This window comes from Mauremys mutica, chromosome 18 (genome assembly GCF_020497125.1).
Source record: "Mauremys mutica isolate MM-2020 ecotype Southern chromosome 18, ASM2049712v1, whole genome shotgun sequence".
Taxonomy (NCBI): domain Eukaryota; kingdom Metazoa; phylum Chordata; order Testudines; family Geoemydidae; genus Mauremys; species Mauremys mutica.
The window spans coordinates 27,311,401-27,332,382 of record NC_059089.1 but is presented as its reverse complement, the minus strand read 5'-3'; the positions used below and the strand labels follow the sequence as shown (position 1 = coordinate 27,332,382).

The window sequence follows — 20,982 nt, the reverse complement described above, 5'->3', positions numbered from 1 at the left end:
TTTCTAAGCTTGCAAAGGAGACTCAGAGTATCCTTAACAAAAATCAATCCAAAGGCTGTAGTTCATGCTGAGATCATCTCTCTACTTGAAGGTGATATTAAACCAAAAGAACAACGAGGAGTCCGGTGGCACCTTAAAAACTAAGATTTATTTGGGCATAAGCTTTTGTGGGTAAAAAAAAAAAAAAAAAAATACCAAAAAGAAACATTTCTTCAGTTGCATCTGAAGGAGTGGAGTTTTTTACCCACAAAAGCTTATGCCAATATAAATTTGTTAGTCTTTAAGATGACACTGGACTCCTCATTGTTTTTGTGGATACAGACTAACACGGCTACCACCCCTCTGATACATTAAATCAAAAAGACTCCAAGAAGAATACAAAGTACCTTTACAAAAAGTTGTAAAGGTGACTGCCTCGTTAAATGAATGGAGAAGTTCTATTAATGTGACAGAACTGTGCCAGCAGCATAAGGTTTCTAACAAATACTTTCTTGCAACAAATTATGCTTACAGTAAATATCAAGAAATAGATTACATATACCTATGTTAAAGCAACTTCCAGGTGACCAGAAAAAATTATGTATATACTGACATGTTACTGTATTCCTCTGTTTTTACAAGGTATTGCAGCACATGGATCTAAAACAAGATAGCTATAACATACAAATTTTGATTTATATTATATATATATATATATATATATATATATATACACACACACACACACACACACAACCACACCAGGATAAGTTAAAGAGCTGCCTAGATACTTTTACGGCCCTCATCTCTACAGTACCCAGGCACCATGGCGTAGAATTTTTAATTCATTTTAACTCATTCTGGATGAGAGACAATGCACTGTGTACGTTTTGGGGGGAGGCAAGTTCCTAGTTTTGCAAAGTTCCCCTATTATAGATGACATTTTATAATTAACCTGCATCTGATGAGTTTCAGATCCCTAACGTAAAATTACATCTCAAATACTTGCATAGGGTTTCACAAAGTCTGTTTTTAATAGTGAAAACAATCTCTTGTTGAGCTTGTCTCCCCCCCCCCCGCACATGCATTACAAAAGGTTTTTTTGTTCAAAAGGGGACTGTACAGCAAGAGTGTGTGTGCGCGCGCATTAAAGAATAAGGAACATTTTCATTAGATTTTACAAATTGTTATTAGGGAGAAGTTTTACTTTGCAAAGGCAACCTCTTTCACAATGGCAACTGAAATACAGGAAAACTATTCAATTCTTTTCACCACCAATTAATAGTTAGTATAATTTAAAAACAGGGCTGGTATGCTTTTATTCAGTATTAAAGACTGTAGGATAAAGAGATCCATTTGAAAGTTGAATTTTCGATTATGTAAAGACATGCTATTTGGAACCTGGAGTAGGTCAAAACACTTTTAAAATGTTTTTTTATTAAACTAAACATTTTTGCTATGTTATTTGGAAAGTTATTCATTATTCTCAGGACTTAATTTGCTCACCTTTTGAATAAGAGTTATTTTTGTGACTAAAACATAAAATTTTTTTATATGATAAAATCCCTGCAGTTAGATTTAGTAGTTGGAGGCGATAATGCAAATTCAGCTTTGGTAAGAAGGAAGCCAGCTATTTCTTCACACGCTCCTCTTGTTTGCTAGTCATAACATTACCTTCAACTGTGGAGGAAATGAGAAAGTATAACCAGAAAGTTATTTATGAAGAAAAGACTGCCAATGATAGCTCTCTAAAAAGGTAAGAGATCAGTGCACTCATCTTTCCTTCACAAAACTGTACTGAAAAAAAGCTAGAAATATCCTTTAACTAGCTTTAGAAAGGTGAGTCAGGATTTCAAAGCAGTTAAATAACTTTAAGGCAACTCTGAGAATCTGCATACAATACAAAAATCTTCTGACAGTCCTAGATTCCTGGGATCCCTTGATATAGAACAGAGGACCTACTTGGAGTTCAAAGTGACACCAGCATTTTAATTAACTCAAGCACAAGGTGAGCTGGAGTTCTGACTGACATATTTAACCACATTTTCTCCAGAAACATACCTGGCCAAATTCAGTGCCAACTTGATTTCCTGAACTAGATGCAAGTCAGCACAGAATTTGGCCCAGAGTGTCTGAGAGCTGACGCAGACAGCAAGATGGGAGTGTGTATTCTTTGGAATATAAACAGCAAAAAATATAGGAAACAAATAATATTTTGGACTTAAGGCCAAATTCCAATAATTCACTCTGGAGTTGCATGGCACGCAGGAAGGCAGAATTTGGACCCAGAATGCTTTCAAGCACAAGAGCTTTCAAACATACTTTCCATAAAAGATAGACAGCATATTTCCAACCCCACTAGCTTAGTTATGAGGCAGGAAAAGAAAGCATTTACCAAAGTTCACTGTCCACAGCTTGAAAGCCAGGACTGCAAGTTAATCAATATGAACCAGGTCCTGTCAACTTATTTATTTGGTTGGGGCGATGGGTGAAGGAGTGAGGTGGATACTTCAGAAAACAGGAAAATTTATCTCCTCCTTTCTTTATCCTCCTGCGCTCTCAGGTGCACAGGATTTCTACCAGTTTCCATTGTTAACTTGTGCTGGTCAGTCAGGCTTCTGAGTGCCATATTCATGGCTCCGGCTTCTTTTTCTACTATTCTACATAATAAGAATAGGAGTACTTGTGGCACCTTAAAGACTAACTTAAGGTGCCAAAAGTACTCCTATTCTTTTTACGGATACAGATTAACATGGCTGCTACTCTGAAACCTGTTCTACATAATGTTTCTCTAGATTGCCCCTCTTTTTCTTTCCAATGGTGTCCATATTATCACTTAACATGAAGTCATGTTGAGAATCATTTTTTCAATTTCCGTTAGCTCTTCAGAGCCAATACAGCAATGGGAGAGAAAGCTGAATTTCATTCTGGCTCATACATTCATGACTTACTAAACTAAATTCCAATTTCAAGATCAACTTCTAACCTAAGTTACACCTGATGTACAGAACCATTTGAAGAAAATGGAGTTCTATAGGTAAACCCCAGGCAGAACATAGCCTTAAGAATCTTTATCACTTATGATGCATGTGCCCAACTTTCAACTCCTAAACTGAGTTTTCAGGGCTGACAGTTTAAAAAAAAAAAAATTTCTTATAAACAGAACAAGTGAGAAGAACACAATCATTTTTATGGTCACTTTTCAGACTATATCTCAAGTTTGAATTCAAAAGAGATTTTAATAATTAGCACTTATGTAGGACTTTTCATCTTCAAGGAATGTCACAAATATCAAACAAAATTACTTCCGAGGAGATTGGATAGTAAAGAATTATATTTTTACAGACTGGAAAAACAGAGAGGTAAAGTTGTTTGCCCAATACGACAAGGATGAGTCAGTAGCGGAGCTCAGTTTATGATACTCCAGACTCAGACCATGCCTCACTTCTCTCCACACCCTCATTCATTAACCTGAAAATTCCAAAAGCCAGATCAGCAAACCAGGAAGGGAAAAAGTTGTTTCATCCCAAATTCATGAACAATGCTGGGAAGTAGCTTTAAATTCATTAGTCTTATCTTCCTTGTATGGGAAAATCAAGAGGCATTACCTTGAGTTGGCTAGCTTGACGTAAAATCCTAATGAAGATAAAGCATTTCGCAAATTTTACACACAGCAGGTGAAGTTAGTCTTAACTTAATCTGCTAATCCGTGTAAAAACTGTGTTTGTATGTGTATATTATTATATAATATAATCTGTTTTATCTTCATTTAGTTTTCACCTCATGTTAGCTCACTTACATTAACACGTTTCTTTTCCCAGTAAAAATCAGGCCAACAAGATCAGCCAACAAAAGTCTTTCAGATAATAACTACTTCCTTCTCAGAGGGCTTGTTTAACACTGGAGTTTTAAACTGGATCCAATCTAGTTAATCCAGTTTGAAAATGCTTGCATACAAATGACCCAACTCATCACCGAGCACTACTTCTGCATTTAATCAGGAACACTGGAACCCTCTCACATAATGGACTAGGATTACTTTTTGGATTTTGTTTGGTGTTTTATGCGCACACAATTGCTGTGTGCCACTTTTTGCACGCTTTCAAAGGCTACCCCACAATGCTTTGCAGGTCGACCATTGATGACCTGTCCATTTACTTGTGTACCCTCCCTTTCGTGATACCAAATTTCCAGGGTGACCCTTCTCCTCTTGAAAAGACGGTGCGGAGCCAGATGTTGCCAATTTGCTCTTGGATCCCATTGTACCATTATACTGGTGATACAACCACAATCGCACTCCAAAAGCCCCACAACATGCCACATGCAGCTACTGGGAGCTGTGCTGACACTCTGGACTTCCTCACCATCTCGAGTGAAGCATAAATTCAGGAAACTCTTGTGGCCAGCCACGCATATAAGGACCTTTTCATGGACATTACAAAGCAGCTATTCACAAGATGCCAACCAGTGCTGGATAAAGACTTAGAAGCTCACAAGAAAGTATGTTGACAGAAGGGATAAAAAGAGACAATCCGGTAGGGGAATGGGATCTGTCCACTTTTTTTTTTTTTAATTAACTGGACAAGATTTTACTTAACTATAGTACAACCCAACCCAGGCACTATCTGGAGCTGCCACCCACGCTGTCCCCCACAGCAAGGATGACCCGCTCGACACATCAGAAGATGAGCTGTCCCCTGAGAGCCGGGATCCTTTTGGGAGTCAGGAGCCTGACAATGGCCAGCTGGAAAGCCAGCCCCAGTCCTGCCCTGCCACAATGGGCCACAATTTCTGCCCTGTGTTGGATGAGACTGAATCCCCACCAGAAACTCAGGCCAGGATGGAAGTCAGACCTCCTGGTGGGAACTTCAGTAGGTAAGTACCTATCTTTACAATTTATTATTCATTATTATTGTTGACAGATGTTAGCTAAGAGCCTCTGCCTCCTTCCCCCTCACCTCCTTCTGTTGCTTCAAAATGGTACCTGCCAGCATGGCAGAATTACAGTGTGTTCAAATCTGCTGCAGAAGCAGGGGGTTGAGAATAACAAAGCATTCATTTGTGCACAATTCAGTTTATTGAGACAGTGCTTATAGGAAAAGAAATTTGGTTAGTTTACACAAGGGATGGGATAGCTCAGTAGTTTGAGCATTGGCTTGCTAAACCCAGGGTTGAGAGTTCCATCCTTGAGGGGGCCACTTAGGGATCTGGGGCAAAAATTGGTCCTGCTAGTGAAGGCAGGGGGCTGGACTCGATGACCTTTCAAGGTCCCTTCCAGTTCTAGGAGATTGGTATATCTCCTATTATTTATTTATGAGGTATAAGTGTACGCTGCCTGCCCGGTCAAGGCACAAACAATATTGCTCCCCACTGAGGTACAAATGCCCTGTAAGATGCATTGTAGCTGACAATTATTGTAGGATCCCTTCTATTTTTCTCTGCACTCTCTCCATGTCTGCACGGGAGATACAGCAGAACTTAAGACTAAGAAATACCTTGATTTTGTTTTGCACATTATAGGGAATAGCCTCATATCCATGCCCCCGACCCTTGTAGACTGCAAGCTCCTTCCACTCCTCCAGCATTTCTCGGGGAAATGTCCTGGTGAACAACTTCTGAGCATCTCTCACTGGTCTGCCCTTTGTCTTCCTGAATAAGATCATTCTCTCCTCCTAGTCATGTGCCTCTGTGTAACATCATAGAGAATGAGGACAGCCCAAAGGAGATTGCTATCCAGCTCACCTTCCATAACCTCTCCCCTTTACGGCTCCAATGCCACAGAAGCATCTCCAGCACACAAACCACAAAAACAAACCTGGAACATAGTTCCAACCACCCCACCCCAAACAGCTTGAAAGCAGATATGACAGACAAAGCCAAATGCACCCACTACCCTTTATACATGCAGATCGCTTCCCATTCTTTGGAGGAAGCTCAGAGAGATAAAGCCACATATACATACGGGGGGGGGGGAGAGAGGGGGAGCGCTACCATGACTAGTCTGGGATATGAACAAGTGACTCTTTCCAGCTCCTACTCCCACAACCACAATGCCTGCAGCAGCCAGACCATCAAGGCCTGGGCCTCTATTTACTTCCAGTAGGCTGGCCAACCTGCAGGGGAGAAAAAGCAAAGCTCAGGATGAGATGTTTGTAGAACTCCTGGCACAGTCACAGAGGAAAGCCAGGCTAGTGAGATGTGGAGGCTCTAAACGAGGACCCAGAGGACGAAAGAAATGCAGCTCTCCTAGGAGACTGTGGCAGTGGCCAAAGACAGCAATGCAGTGGCCAGGGAAAGCATCACCATGACAAAGTAGAGCATGGAAAAAGACAGAAATGCAGAGGCAACTCATAGATGTTATCCCGAGCCAGAATGCCCTCCTGGAAAACATGCGCCCGCTAGGCCAGCAGTCCCTTAACTTGGGATCCAGTTATGTCCTTCAGGCCCTGGACAATGCTGGCTACTGGGACAAGCAGCAACTCCTAACCTCTGCATCGCTGCAGCAATGCTCCCAGCGGCTCCCATTCACCTCTCAGCTCCAAGCTCTAGACCAGTGGTTATCGACCTACGACCTGCTAGCAGCCCAATAAGCACATAGCTGCAGCTCATGTGACATCCTCAGGGCCATACGGGTAGTATATATTGTATGGATGCGGCCCACAATGGTCAACAGGTTGAGAACCACTGCTGTAGACACTAAGAACACTTGCACTTATGTCCAGCTCTTTTGAGCCTTGCAATGCCCATGAGAATTTTGAGCCACGACACTCAATCCCAGAACCCATGTGGACAAGAACCACCAGCAACAAGGTGTATACTTGTCTAACTTTATGCACCTCCCTCCAACACTGCAAATTGTTGTATTTGAAATGTCCTTACTGTTGCACTTCGAGTTTTGTTTGCCCCGTTGCAGTAGTTAAAAGTTTGTGAGCATCTAGTTACTTAAGAAGATTAGTTAAAGGCATTTCCAAATATAGATTTTTTTCCACTGGTTTCATTCATAGATTCATAGATTCTAGGACTGGAAGGGACCTCGAGAGGTCATCAAGTCCAGTCCCCTGCCCTCATGGCAGGACCAAATACTGTCTAGACCATCCCTGATAACAAAAAACAAAGTTTTAAGTCTATTTCCTAATAAAACAGTTTACAATGCATCTATTATGAGAATCATTGACTTTAACACAGAAAATCCTTTAAATAAAGCTGAAAATTCATAGGCTATGCTATGTTCACATGATGCAAACTGAAAATAGAACAGGGGTTCCATGTGCATACTATTGGTGCAACTTGCATACTGAGAGTCACCTGACATGCATCAAAAAAGCTTCAGACTAAACCCCCTGTGGAGATTCACTCTCAGAACTCAAGTAAATCATCTGACATCTTGCAGCAAATATGACTTGGGAGATTTGGATTTGAAGATATAAATTCAAACTTTGCTAGTCATGGTTCTATAGGTGATCTTGGAGAAGTTTTTCTTGTGTGGCTAGAAAGAAGATTCAATATACTTAACCCCTGAATCAGTCTGTTTTCTTACTTGTAGGATCATCATTCGTGGCTATGGAAAGGATTGGATGGGAAGTTTATTACTGAAGTAAGGCTTTACGAGTGACATTGGTGCATTTATATATTCATTTGAAAATACAGGACAGGCTTATGTTAGAGACAACAATTTAGAGTTAATTCTGATTATCAGAATAGCACAGCATGTTTTTACTCCAAGAAGGCTCCACAAAGGAGTGACTTGATATCAGGTGATGCTCAGAATCCAAATTAACACTCCCACACACATTTTTAGTATCTTGACACGAGTGCAGTATATCTAAAAATAAGTTGACAAGTTAGAGTGCCACAACATGGCAGAACATATCAGTTTACCTCAAGATAATCTTTTAAAGTGTATTATGCTGTCAAGAGGAAAAAAAATGTATTTATAAATATACAAAAATTGTAGTTTCCCTAACATACTACATTCATCAGCAGATGTCTGCCTCAGTTGTATTATTCCCATCAAATCAAGAGACAGAACACCTAAGCACAGAATAGTTGAGAGGTTCTCCATTGTCATGCAGCTTTTTACGCTATTACTATTGTGAACTTCAATACTAAAACAATATAAAGTTTGAATAATGACACTTATGAGCATCCGTATTGATAAATACTCTTGCCCACCCCTGGGCTAACTACGGCTCATGGGCTCTAGCATTAGGATTCCTGAAATGAACATGCAAAAAGTGTCCGTCTCTTTGTGATGGAAATTCAAACACAATAAAAGACCATTCAAAGTCTAGATGCATGAGACTCAGGGCTTGGCTACACTTACATTTTATAGCACACTAACTTCCTGGCTCAAGGGGGTGAAAAATCACCCCCTTGAGCGCATGTCAGAGTGCTTTAAAGCACTAGTGTAAACAGGCTCTGAGTGCTGGGAGCCAAACCACTTGTAGAGCTGCTGCGGGAGCGCTCCCACGACAGTATTTTGAAGTTTCCAGTGTAGCCATGCCCTAAGGGCTAGTCTACACTAGAATCGCTGCAGTGGTGCAGCTGTACTGACATAGCTGCGCTGCTGTAGCGCTGCTAGTGCAGACGCTCTATTCCGATGGGAGAAAGTTCTCCTGTCACCTCTCCAAGCGGCAGTAGCTATGTTGCCAGGAAAGCTTCTCCCGCCGACAAAGCGCTGTCCACCCCGTTGCTTAGGTTGGTATAACTTGTCGCTCGGGGGTAGCTTTTCCACACCCCTAAGTGACTTGAGTTATATCGAAGCAAGCGCTAGCGTGTACAAGCCTTAAGCTGTGAACTGGTGAGTCAGTTGCCATTAAGTTCAACTGTGTTGACAAAAAGTTTTAATTCATTTGGGTTTTCACATGGTGCAGTCAATCTTATTTCATCCGGAAAACAGTATCAGCAGCTTTTATGGTTTTATAGTCCTCCATAAATTAAGCTGATTGGCCTGCTAACGACTGCTACTGAACTCAGCCTCTGGAAAAAGCACTGCATCAATGAGAGGCACTGCTCCCACTCACCAGTTTTCAACAATGCTTCTAAAGTCATGTGGAAGTCTGGAGTAACAGGGCAAACTGATTGGAAACTAAAGATGAAGACTCAGGGCTTATCTACACTGGCAATTTACAGCGCTGCAACTCTCTCACTCAGGGTGTGAAAAAACATGCCCCACCCCCCGAGCGCAGCAAGTTTCAGCGCTGTAAAGCGCCAGTGTAGACAGTGCACCAGCGCTGGTAGCTACACCCCGCGTGGAGATGGTGGTTTTAGAGCGCTGGGAGAGCTCTCTGCCATGACCACACAAGCCACGTTAAAGCGCTGCCACGGCACCACCAGATTAGCCCTAAGATATAGCTTGTGAACCTTTACATTACAGAGTTAGGTCGACACAAGGCAACTTACGTCAACCTAACTAAGGAAGTCTTCACACTTAAATTTTGCTCCTGCTGATGAAACTGCCCTGCTACTCTGACTTAATTCCACCTCCACGAGTGGCGTGCAGTCAAGGTCGATGTAGTTAGGTCAACACAGTGTTAGAGTAAACACTGCATTGCTTACACCGACTGTTACTGGCTTTCAAGAGCCATCCCACAATGCCCCACACTGACAGCACACTCAATACAAATGCTGCTGGTGAGGAAGCACACCGCTGACCCAAGGAGCAAAGTGTAGACAGGCCAAGCGATGTAATTACTGCAGTGGCTGTATGCCGGCATAAGGTAGGTTGACTTAATATTGTAGTATAGACATGTCCTTATGAAAGTAAAGGAATGCATCTGATAGGTATGGCATGTTGGAAGGCTTCAAACTACTGCATAAAGAAACATTACTAAATTCCGTAAGTGACCAAAATAACCAACTCCAATTCAGCAAAAAGAGAAGCTCATGAACAACAATGTAAATAAATGATTGTGCTCAGTCTCACTTTCACTGCTCTAAATACAAATATTAGGAATACAGCCTGCTCTGAAACACCCAGTGTGATATTTCACTCCATATTCTTTATGAAAATATGCTTATGAAATGAATGACATAACTGATATACACTTTATGCAAGATGGCTCATGTAAGATATAATTGGAAAGGTTAGGATTTCCTGAATGTGAGTATCCAATGCGTGTGCCTGTACCATTTCTGTATCTGAAGTTAGGAATATTGACTATGTATCTATTTCAAATGTATTACTTTGGGTGTCACCCCCCAACTAGCCCTTCAGGTACAATCAAAAATCCAGACAGGGCTAATGGCCCAATAGCAAAGACAATGGACGTGAAAGAGCGTAGTCTTTCTGTGGACGCTCCAGACAGCCTACAAGTAATGGCTGCCACAGCCCTGCAGGGACATGGGTCAGCGTCACCTGGTACTGGACCCACCCCTTGGAATGCCAGTGTTCTTCCACTGGGAGACAGAGTTCCCACCATACACAAGAGCTATATAAGGCAGGGGAGTGACATCATCATGGTTCTCCTCTGCCTCCTCACCCAAAGAGACACTGAAAAACACCTGGAAGCAAGAACTGAACTGACGGGAGAAAGGCTGAACCCAAGCTGAGAGGGGGTCCAGTCTGAGTGGAAATACCTGAAGTCTCAAGCTGCAGGCCAGCGTAGCTGCCTTTCAAGACTTTCGGTAATCTATCTATGACAATATTTAGGGTGAGAAATTACTATTTGTAACCAATTTATTTAGTGAAACAAGCTTAGTATGTGTGTTTTGTTTTATTTGCTTAGCAAACAGAACAAAGCAGATTACTCTCTCTTTAACCACTTAAAATTCACCTTTTATAGTTAATAAAGGTATTTCTTGTTTATAATATAACCCCATTTCTGCAATTCATAATGGGGCGGGGGTATGCATACCTTCCTCCACATTGAGGGAGGGGATGGATTTCATAATATACCTTTGGAGCTGCACTCCAAGGGAGGTGGACACCTGAGTGCTGGGGTAAATCCCTTAAACTCAGGCTTCCCAGAGCTGATCTCAGTGTTTGTTTCATTCTGCAGTTGGGTGTGGCCCTGCCTGTGTGTGTGCTGGAGGAGGCATAATAGCCTGGTTCAGCAAGACAGGTAAAAAGGGTGCCCTGGCTGGCAGAACAGGCAAGTGCAGTGAAATCCCAGCACATCAGGTGGCACCTTAAGGGGTCCAACCCGTCACACCCAGCTACTTGGAAAAAGAGACAAATCAAATAAAGTTCCTCCCTTCTTACTTATCTAAAGAAATCATGATGAGCAAACAATTGTATGTGCTGTAACCTTCCTGTACTGCAGAGCAGTTCAATTCACTCCAGCATTCAGGACAAGAATTTTAAAGAATGTTCTTATTAACTTCTATGGAATACAAAAAGTCATAATTGCCCAACTGTGTTAGCTTGTAAGTGCTCATGAAAATCACCTTATGGTCCCAGACAAAGAACTTATCAACTTGAAGAGGTGAAAGTTTATTTACAGTTGTCCAAAGGACAAAAGTTTATAAAATCCAGATATTTAAATCACTTCTGTGACAAACAGAAGTTTAAATTCCATGTGGCTGCAGAAACAATAGAATTTAAGCAACTAGCAGGAATTTAATATGAAAAATCCAGGTATCTCCGTAATTTCAATGTAGATACGCTGAAGTGGTTTTTTGGTATCGGGGCTGTAAATTATCATGAGGCTGCTTAAACACTACTAAAAAAGAATGACAAGCCACAGAAATGTACTGTAATACAATGATTAATGTTAATATACAACACATCATGATGCTCTTGGATAGCATGAGCTGAAATGTTTTGTCATACCTGTATGACATGACATTTGACAACTGCTGTCACAACATAAGAAAAAGGGGATATGGTGCTTAGATACCAAGGTGATAAACGCCTTAGAAATACCTAGGACAGGCAGATAAAAAGCAATACAATCCTAAAAACCACTATATTGAATTAGATGACTGAAAATTCAACTAATGCTTAATACAAAATACATGTCTGATTTTGTATTGCAATGTAAAGAAAACACCAGCTCTATAAAATACTTGTGCTTCACTTAAAAAAAAAAAAAAAAAACCATTAAACAAAATTTATAAGGATTATTTACCAAAGTGGTAAAGATCATTAGTAAGTTTTATTTTTTCTTTTCTTCTCCCTTGGAACATTTCTTGCTTCAGGTTATTTTTTAGCACGGCGCCCACACAGGATTCAGCTTCCATAGCAAGTTTGGACAGGTCAAATCTAGGCAGGGCAAACCAAGACAAAATTGGAACCATTCCGTCAAACTGAAAAATATCTCCTAAGCAAGCTTGCTTGGGTTCCCTGATAATTTGTCCCACATGAAAACAGAAAATGTTTCCTGTCTCATTAACATATACAGTAACAGCTAAAAAGCAACAAAATTTGAATTTAAATAAATGGCATGTGTCTCAAAGAGCTAGCTAAAAAGGTAAAAGCTGAAAATTTTACTTGTAAATAAAAGATAGCTTAATAAATTATATGAACTGAGTTCTAAACTTTAAAAACCAGCATCTCAAACTTTCAAACCTCAACTTTAATAGTAGACTAACCCAACTTCGCATTATAAATTCACTTGTGCCCACTGGCTGCACTGCAACACTGAATGTATTGTCTATTCAACAGGATTACTATTCCTGGGCACAATTTAGCACAACTGGAGTGGGAAGGAAGATTTGTGAATACAACTAGTATCAGAATATAGTGGTGTTTGTAATCAAGTGTGTCCACATTAGTGTGGTGAAACAAAAACAAACACACACCTATCTGGTGACCTTTTGCGTACATTTCCTATAGGCAAAAAGGCAAATGTCTTCCTCCTTTACTAACCACACAGTATAACAAATTTTTAGTTTAGTTTCATAACCCTACCTCAGGAGTTAGGGAGATCAACTATCATATCTAAGCAATGTTTTAAAATTCAGATAGCATATTCTCTTTAACAGAAGACTAAATGTCTATACACGGTGCTTACATTCACATCTATCTCCAGGGTTTTTCCTACAGAATAGATGCTTTGTTTTTCCAAAGTATTGTCTTTGGTGGAAGCCTCAACCCAGCTTGAAATCTAGGATAATAATAATTTATAGTTTAAAGTATGAGGTGGGATTTTTTTGTGCGGGTAGGAAGTCCCTTAATGTTCAGGACCCCTTTACAGAGTACATCGATCATTTGATGGATGGACTTATGCAGTGTCTAAAGCTATGTCTACACTGCACACCATGTATGGCGGCATGTAAAGTACATACACTGTTAGCCCCCCTTTGAAGGGGATAAAGACCATGGCAGACAGAGAGGCACTGCTAGGGCAAATAAAGGTATGCCTGAAGCCTGTGGGTATATATCCTACATGATTCTCTGCAGCCCAAGCAGCACCTCCCACATCTACACTATTTTTAACAGCTGCCTCTGGTTGATGGAGCCTTTCATTGACATGGATAGCTACACTCTCCAGTATGGATGCAACTTGCTTTTCATTGCTGCATGACTCTACACTAACCCTACCCACTGATGGGCAGTGTAGACATAACCATTTTTAGATGACTCATTTTGTGCTGAAAAAAAAAAAAAAGAGTGGAGGTATTACTAGAAAATGGTCATTAACCCAATAGCTTGTACATTCTTACTTAAGGCATTGTCTCTCTTCTTATGCCATCCTACCACACTTGCAACAGCAGATATGCACAAATTGGAATCCCTTGGATTTAAGAGAAAGGAGGCTGGCAATAGGTTGTTCTCCATGAGCAGCTTGCAACCTCCTCTCCCTGGTCCAAAGCATCCCAGATCTGCTGACCTCCAGAGCACACTGCAAAGCATATCTATTTGCCAAGACCTTAGGAGTAAGAGGAACTTGATAGGGGTTGAGGATGGTGTGATGGTTGGGAGTTCAGGGCTATTAGTTGCTAGCATTATTTGCCTCTAATTTATGTCAAACACACCTACTGTTTTAAGAATGGCATCTTTTTATATTTTATAAATTTAAATAAATATTGATATTACCAATAAAACTCATTGCAATTGCTCTCTCTCATTTACAGATGTAAAGCCCTATACTTGGATCTTAGTCCCAAAGTACATTGTAGCACAGTTCCAATTTATTTTCTATCACCTCAGCTTCAACGAAAGTCAGCTTTGAAAGTCTGTGGAAATGCTGTCATCACACACAACCATGAAGTTGTGGGGAATTAGTCCCTCTCACCAAACATTTTTTTTTTACTTATTAATAAACAAACAGTATCTGCGAAATGTAAATAAACAGCATGAAGGCTTTAAGTTTGATAACACTTAAAAACAGATAAACTTAAGATTGTCTATATTTACAAGAGAGGACCACAAACTTTCAGACTCCACAATTGCTAGCTTAATCCCAGAGGAACATTTTCACCTACTCAAAAAACCAAAAATAATAAAAGAATAAAAACCCCACCCCAAAACCACATTTGTAAAGATGCCATTTTCACAGGTTACACTATTTAAATTTACAGAGAAAAACAAAAGTTCACAAGAAATATTTGACAAGGGGAAGGCAGGTGACCTTTTAGACCAGAGGAGGGCAAACTACGGCCCGCAGACCACATCCGGCTGGCAGGACCCTTCCCTCTGGCCCCCGAGCTCCTGCCAGGGAGTGGGGTCAGGACAGGCTTGCGAAGGAGCCAGCCCAACTCCCCAGCAGCACGGTGAGACGGGTGGAAGCTAGCCCGTGGCCACTCCTCTTCTGCTCCCCTCCCTTGCAGTCTCAGTTCCCCCAGTGCCTGGGCAGCATGGCTGCAGCTTCGGCCAGGCAGCGCGGCTATACTGCTGCCAGACCTGGTGCTCCAGGGTGGCGCGGTCAGAGGGAGTTTCGGGGGGGGAGGGGGCGAGGAGCAGGGGGGCGGTCAAGAGGCCTGGGCCCTGCTGCCAGGGACAGGGGCAGAGCAAGCCAGAGCCCCCCTCCACCCCCAGCATGCTTGGCCCTTTTCCCCAGCAGGCAAGCCCAGACAAGGAATGAGCCCTGCCTGACTGCCAGGGAAAGCAGCCAAATGAGCAGGGGAAACGCATAGGGAAAGGACTGAGCCCCCCCTTTCCCCACCCCACAGGTAATGTGGGGCGGGGAGAGCAGGGAGGGTTGAATGGGGGGGAGGTCGGGGTGGTGAGCAGGGGAGGTTGGATGGGGCGGGGGTCCCGGGGGTGGTGAGCAGGGGGGATTGGATAGGGGACAGATGTCCTGGGGGGGATGGTTGGGGGCAGACAGCAGCGATGTTTGGATAGGATGCGGCAATCCCCGGGGGCAGTCAGGGGTGGGGAGCGGGGGAATTGGGTAGGGGTTCCGGGAGGCTGGATAGGGGGTGGAGGCCAGGCCATGCCTTGCTATTTGGGGAGGCATAGCCTCCCCCAGCCTTCCCTACCCGGCCTGCCATACAATTTCTGTACCAGATGTTGCCCTAGGGCCAAAAAGTTTGCCCACCCCGTTTTAGACAAACATTAAAAAACTCTGTTTACTTAAACCACGTCAAACTTTATAACTCTGTGAATACCACATACAGTACCACTATATTTAAATTTGTCATGACATAAGCAAAAAAAAAAACCACTACAATTGTCTGCATCTTAAGTAATAACAAAGACAACAGATGCTAAAAATGGCCCATTAATAAAGGGTCAGCAGTATCTTCCTTGCTAATTATCAGAGGGGTAGCCATGTTAGTCTGGATCTGTAAAAGCAGCAAAGAGTCCTGTGACACCTTATAGACTAACAGACATTTTGGAGCATACGCTTCTGTTAGTCTATAAGGTGCCACAGGACTCTCTGCTGCTTTTCCTTGCTAATATATTTCTAATGTGTATACGTGATTATATTTTTAGAACATTTTACTACGTGACACTCTACCCAAAGAATATAAGAGATTGGGAGGTTCTTAAAGTTATTAAGCAAATAAGGGCTTATTTCACATTAGCAGGATTCTGCATCTGCTGGAAAGAGAAACTATATTTATATACAATCTCTTTAAAAGTGTGTATTTGCAAATAAGCTGTATATAACAAGATGCTAAAATCATTTTTTGTAGTAAGGTTGTTTTCATGTCATACAAGTTTAGGGCCCTATCCTGTAAGCTGTTTTGCATGGGTGGCCCCATGTCAGTGAGAGTCTCTGTGGGCACTGGGGATTACAGAATCACTGTGAATTAATGTGACTAGATCCTCAGACACGCCCAATGAAAGTGATCTATTTTCCCAGCAACACCGTGAAGATTAACCACCTGTAACGGGGCTGGCACCCACCACAAGTGCCCCCTTCTGGTTGGGCGTGTCTGCGTTCTTTAGTGCTGGCGACCCCTTTGGGTGGTTCTCAGGGGGGTTTCTCAGTGACACAGCACTCCGGCTGAGTCACACTGTCTGCATATTAACCAGCACAACCCCCTTCTGGGTATACGGTCCACTGGGGCCAATCTCAGTACCCCTCTGGTAGTGTCTCTCTCTCTAGCCCTCCCTGGGCTTTGGTTTTTAAGTAGTCCAGCCCTGGTATGGGGCTGTATCGCCAGGGCTTCCTCCCTGGAGACACTATCTTCCCGTAGCCCTCCCCAGGCTCAGTTCTTACTCATTCCTAGCAACCAGCCAGGAGCTCCCTTGGTCCCTGCTAGCAAACTGTCTGTGGCCCTGCGGCTCTTCCAGACTGCCAGGCCTGCGGTTCTTTCTTCTCCAAGCAGCAACTGACTACTGCTCTGCAACTCCTTTTATATGGCCCTCCTGGGCCCTGATCGGCTGCTTCCTCTGCAGCCACTCTACCCTGCTTGGAGGACCTCTCCACTGCTCCTTCCTTGTGATGGATGTGGCAGAACCCTCCAGCAGGGGCCTTTGGGCCTAGTCCATCCCATCACACACCCCTTCAGGAGTTTTCTATTGCATTTTGAGAATTGCAAGTAAAGGGTGATTTAAAATATCCAATTAGGCTGAAATACTTAAGGACTATGAAATAGGAAAATAAAAGTATTGTGGCAGCCTTGTACAATAGAAACTGGATCTAAGTATTAAAAATGTTGAATCATGAGATCTTGAAGAAGTTTGTAACTAGGAACAGGAAGATGTACAAATGAGTACCATCCTGCAGTCCTACCAAGATGCAGGGCACAAACCAGGGAGATCTTAAGTGGGCAAATATTCTTTAAGAAAGTATTCAGTAAGGGACAAGTCCTGATGGCAGGCTTCAAATTAAAATGAGTAAGAAAGCCCGTAGCTATATAAAGAGATACAGGCCTGAATCAGGAGTCCCCTTTAAGGAGACTGATGTAGGTAGGCTGGCTAGACACATAGGCAGTTGTCACAGTCTGATTAAAGAAGATGCAGATAAAGAGGAGGGTCAAACAGTTTCTCATGCTTTGTCTACACTGGACTTTTGTCAGTACAACTTTTGTCATTCAGGGGTGTGAAAAAAAACCCGAACAACAAAAGTTTTACCGACGAAAAGCACCAGTGTGAACAGTGCTTTGTCAGCAGCAGAGCTCTCTCCTGCTGACAAAGAGAGGCTACACTGTGCACCTGTGGCATGGCTGTAACATAAGAACGGACGTACTGTAACAGACCAAAAGGTCCATCTAGCCCAGTATCCTGTCTTCCGACAGTGGCCAATGCCAGGTGCCCAGGAGGGCACGAACAGAACAGGTAATCATCAAGTGATCCAACCCGTCACCCATTCCCAGCTTCTGGCAAACAGAGGTTAGGGAAACCGTCCCTGTCCATCCTGGACAATAGCCATTGAGGGACCTATCCTCCATGAACTTATCTAGCATCCTGGCCTTCACAACATCCTCTGGCAAAGAGTTCTACAGGTTGACTGTGCGTTCTGTTTGTTTAAAATCTGCTGCCTATTAATTTCATTTGGTAACCCCTAGTTCTTGTGTTATGAGAAGGCATAAATAACACTTCCTTATTTACTGTCTCCACATCAGTCATGATTTTATAGACCTCTATCATATCCCCCTTAGTGGTCTCTTTTCCAAGCTGAAAAGTCCCAGTCTTATTAATCTCTCCTCATACGGCAGCCGTTCCATACCCCCAATCATTTTTGTTACCCTTTTCTGAACCTTTTCCCCAATATAATCTTTTTTGAGATGGGGCAACCACATTTGCATGCAGTATTCAAGATGTAAGCGCATCATGGATTTATATAGAGGCAATATGATATTTTCTGTCTTATTATCTGTCCCTTTCTTAATGATTCCCAACATTCTGTTCACTTTTTTGACTGCCCCTGCACACTGAATAGATGTTTTTCAGAGAGCTATCCACAATGACTCAAGATCTCTTTCTTGAGTGGTAACAACTAATTTAGACCCCATCATTTAGATGTGTCGCTAAGAGGTGCGTAGTGTAGACATAGCCTCAGACTCCATCAAAATATGACTAGGCAGTCTTTTTCCCAGGGTACTTTTTGACAATAACGCATATATGACACATGAGCTTGATATCTAGCACATTTGTACAGTTAGAAGAAATCAGTCATTGTTAGAGTGCCATGCCTCACAGAAAACTTTGAAAAACATGCTATTTGAAACAAATTTGTGTGTCTGTCCCACTCTAAGAATTCAGATGGCTGTCTTAAGAATTCACCTATTTATTTCCTATATGAAGTCTTTAGAAATGATTGGTACTATAACCAAAGATGAAGTGAAAACTAATTTCAATTAGGGAACAGAAACGCTCTCAGAACATTGCCATATTTTCATACAAAGAAACTAATAAAAAGAGCAAATAAAATAATGAAAATGGGATGTGTAAAAAGATGCCTAGACAGAATATTTTAAAGTTCTCTGTGAAGTAACAGCAGTTTACAATGTACAAGTCTCTTTTCTAAAGACTCCTCCCCAACTTCTTACCTAGTATACTGAGGTTCACTCTCAAAACTTTTATACTTGTCCCATAATTAATTCGTTCCCTATCATCTTCAGATTGTTTCTTTTACGCATGGTAGGCCACAGTTTTAGCCTTCAAGAAGAAAAAGTGACCAGCCCGTTAATAAACAAAAGGGTCATATGTTCAGTTATAAAGATCAGCAATTTTTACAGTGCCGTTTTCCTTAATGCCATAAAAGCTAGTCCTATAAAGAAGAATTCAGTATCATGACTTAGCAAAGAAAAAGCATTCAATTTGAGCAGATACATTCCAGCAGTAACCAAGAGGTGGGAAAGTCAGAATGCTCTTCCATGTACAGCTTTTTAAATCTATGAATATATCCAAGACTTCTATAATAAACGCTACCCAAATTGATTCTAAAACACCTTGGTACTGTCACAGTGACTTAGCTCAGACGGGGCTATGGTCCTGCAGTACTTCTCTTTGGAATGCCGTGGGAGGAGACGGCTCATTAATACTTCAATGACGGCAGTTTGCTAAATATTGACATGCCAGGTAACAATGGCTCCTGGGAAGGCACGAAGGCAAATGGGACCTTGAACGGTTCTGCACCACAAATGCTGAACGTTTTTGAGAGCTACATTCATCTGTCCAGAAACAAAAGCAGCTACTAAGACTGAATGTAACACGCATCACAACACACACACTCCGTTGTCATGTCTGGTTTCCCGTGTCCATACCCAGGGCGCTGCTTCGCCAGGTTTCTCTCTGCTCTCCAGCAGCCCGGCCCGGCCCTGCTCTGCTCTGACGGGAGCGCGAGTTGCTCTGCCATTGTCCCTCTCTCCCGAGGGGGCAGCGGGCAGGTTCGGGGCTTGCGCTGAGGGGGCTCCGGCCCCAGCTCCCCCGCTAACTCCCCGCATGACCCTGGCACCCTGCCGCGTCCCGCGTCCCGCTTCCCGCGCGGGCCAGGGGGAGACCGACCCCCCCCCACCCCGCTCGCGCCGGCTGGGGGCTCCGCGGGGAGGCGCTGGCAGCCCCCAGCCGCAGGCCGCCCGCGAGCCCAGGGAGTGGCGGGGAAGAGCAGGCAGAGGCCCCGCGGCCCCCGGCGCCGCCCCAGCAGGGGGCGCGAGGACTCGGCCTCCGGCCCCTGGGCTCCCCCGGCCGGGCCCCGCGGCGCGCGCTCCTCGCCGGGGCCGGGGCCAGCAGCCGCCGGAGGAGGGAGCACGTCGGAGAGGGGAGGGGGCCCAACCTGTGCATGTGGCGCCGTCGCTCTCCGTCTCCAGCCGCCGCCGCTCCACCGAGACCCCGCGGCTGCTTGCGTCTTTCTCCCTCAGCGAGAACGAACAGGCCCGTCACTGCGCATGCGGCGTGCGCGCCAGGCCTTCTGGGAGATGTAGTTCCAGGGGGAGAGAGATGGGCGGGGGTCCGGCCATGGAAAGAGGAGGTGAGAGAAAGGAAGAAAATCTAGGTCTGCCTGTGGGAGAAATGGGACTAGAAATAGCAGGCAGCCGCTACCAGATCAGAAACGGATTGTCAGGCCTGGCACAGAAGCCCACAGGCACGGGTAGGCAGGGCAGTCAGGCGGTCTAAAAACTGTATTTCTGATTGTAATGCTTTGTATTATTGTACTGCATGGGGTGTAGCTGCTGGGCCTGCCAAGTGTATTAAACTAAATACAGCTCTTGCTTGCATAAGGAGCATTTATTATGTCACTTTTAGTGTTTATTCATATTAGCACCTAGGGGCCAGGGCCCCTTTTTGCTAGTCAGTGTGCCCTCATTAAGAAAAAGGACAGCCCCTGTCCTAAAGAGCTTGCAATCCAAGTGTAAAACTACAGAAAACAGGTGAGTAAAACGCACTGGTGTGGGAAGCTCAAGGGAACAAATTGTATTGGTCAGCATCAGAAACAATGGTCAATGGCAAACCATCTACTTAACCACAACTGATTTTCTTTGTAGATGCCACAAAAGAAGAGAGTTGTTTTAGTCAAATTTGCACCCTTCTGACAAATGCCTCATAAATATGCCTGTCTGAGACATGTAACTTTGTATCTGATACTATTCTGATTTTGTAACCATCAGTTCAGGATTTCAATTTCAACTTTTTATTGGACTCCTCATAAATGTAATTAAATATAAAGACTGGGTATCTCAAATGAGATCAGAAATTTATGAAGTAAAAACAGCAAAAGAAGC

The 20,982-nt window shown here is 43.1% G+C and overlaps 1 protein-coding gene across 2 annotated transcripts in view; it reads right to left on the bottom strand.

Annotated features, from left to right (window-relative positions):
* The window catches only part of GAPVD1 (GTPase activating protein and VPS9 domains 1), a 64,227-nt gene extending 44,054 nt beyond the window's left edge, over window positions 1–20,173 (bottom strand). Inside the window, exon 1 of one of the 2 annotated variants that reach the window (XM_044992601.1) lies at window positions 20,037–20,173. In XM_044992601.1, coding sequence (XP_044848536.1) covers window positions 20,037–20,044 — 8 coding nt within the window. In that variant the 5' untranslated portion in view covers window positions 20,045–20,173. The remainder of the gene's footprint in view (window positions 1–20,036) is intronic. The other variant, XM_044992603.1, reaches the window with a different exon arrangement.
* Window positions 20,174–20,982: the final 809 nt, after the last annotated feature.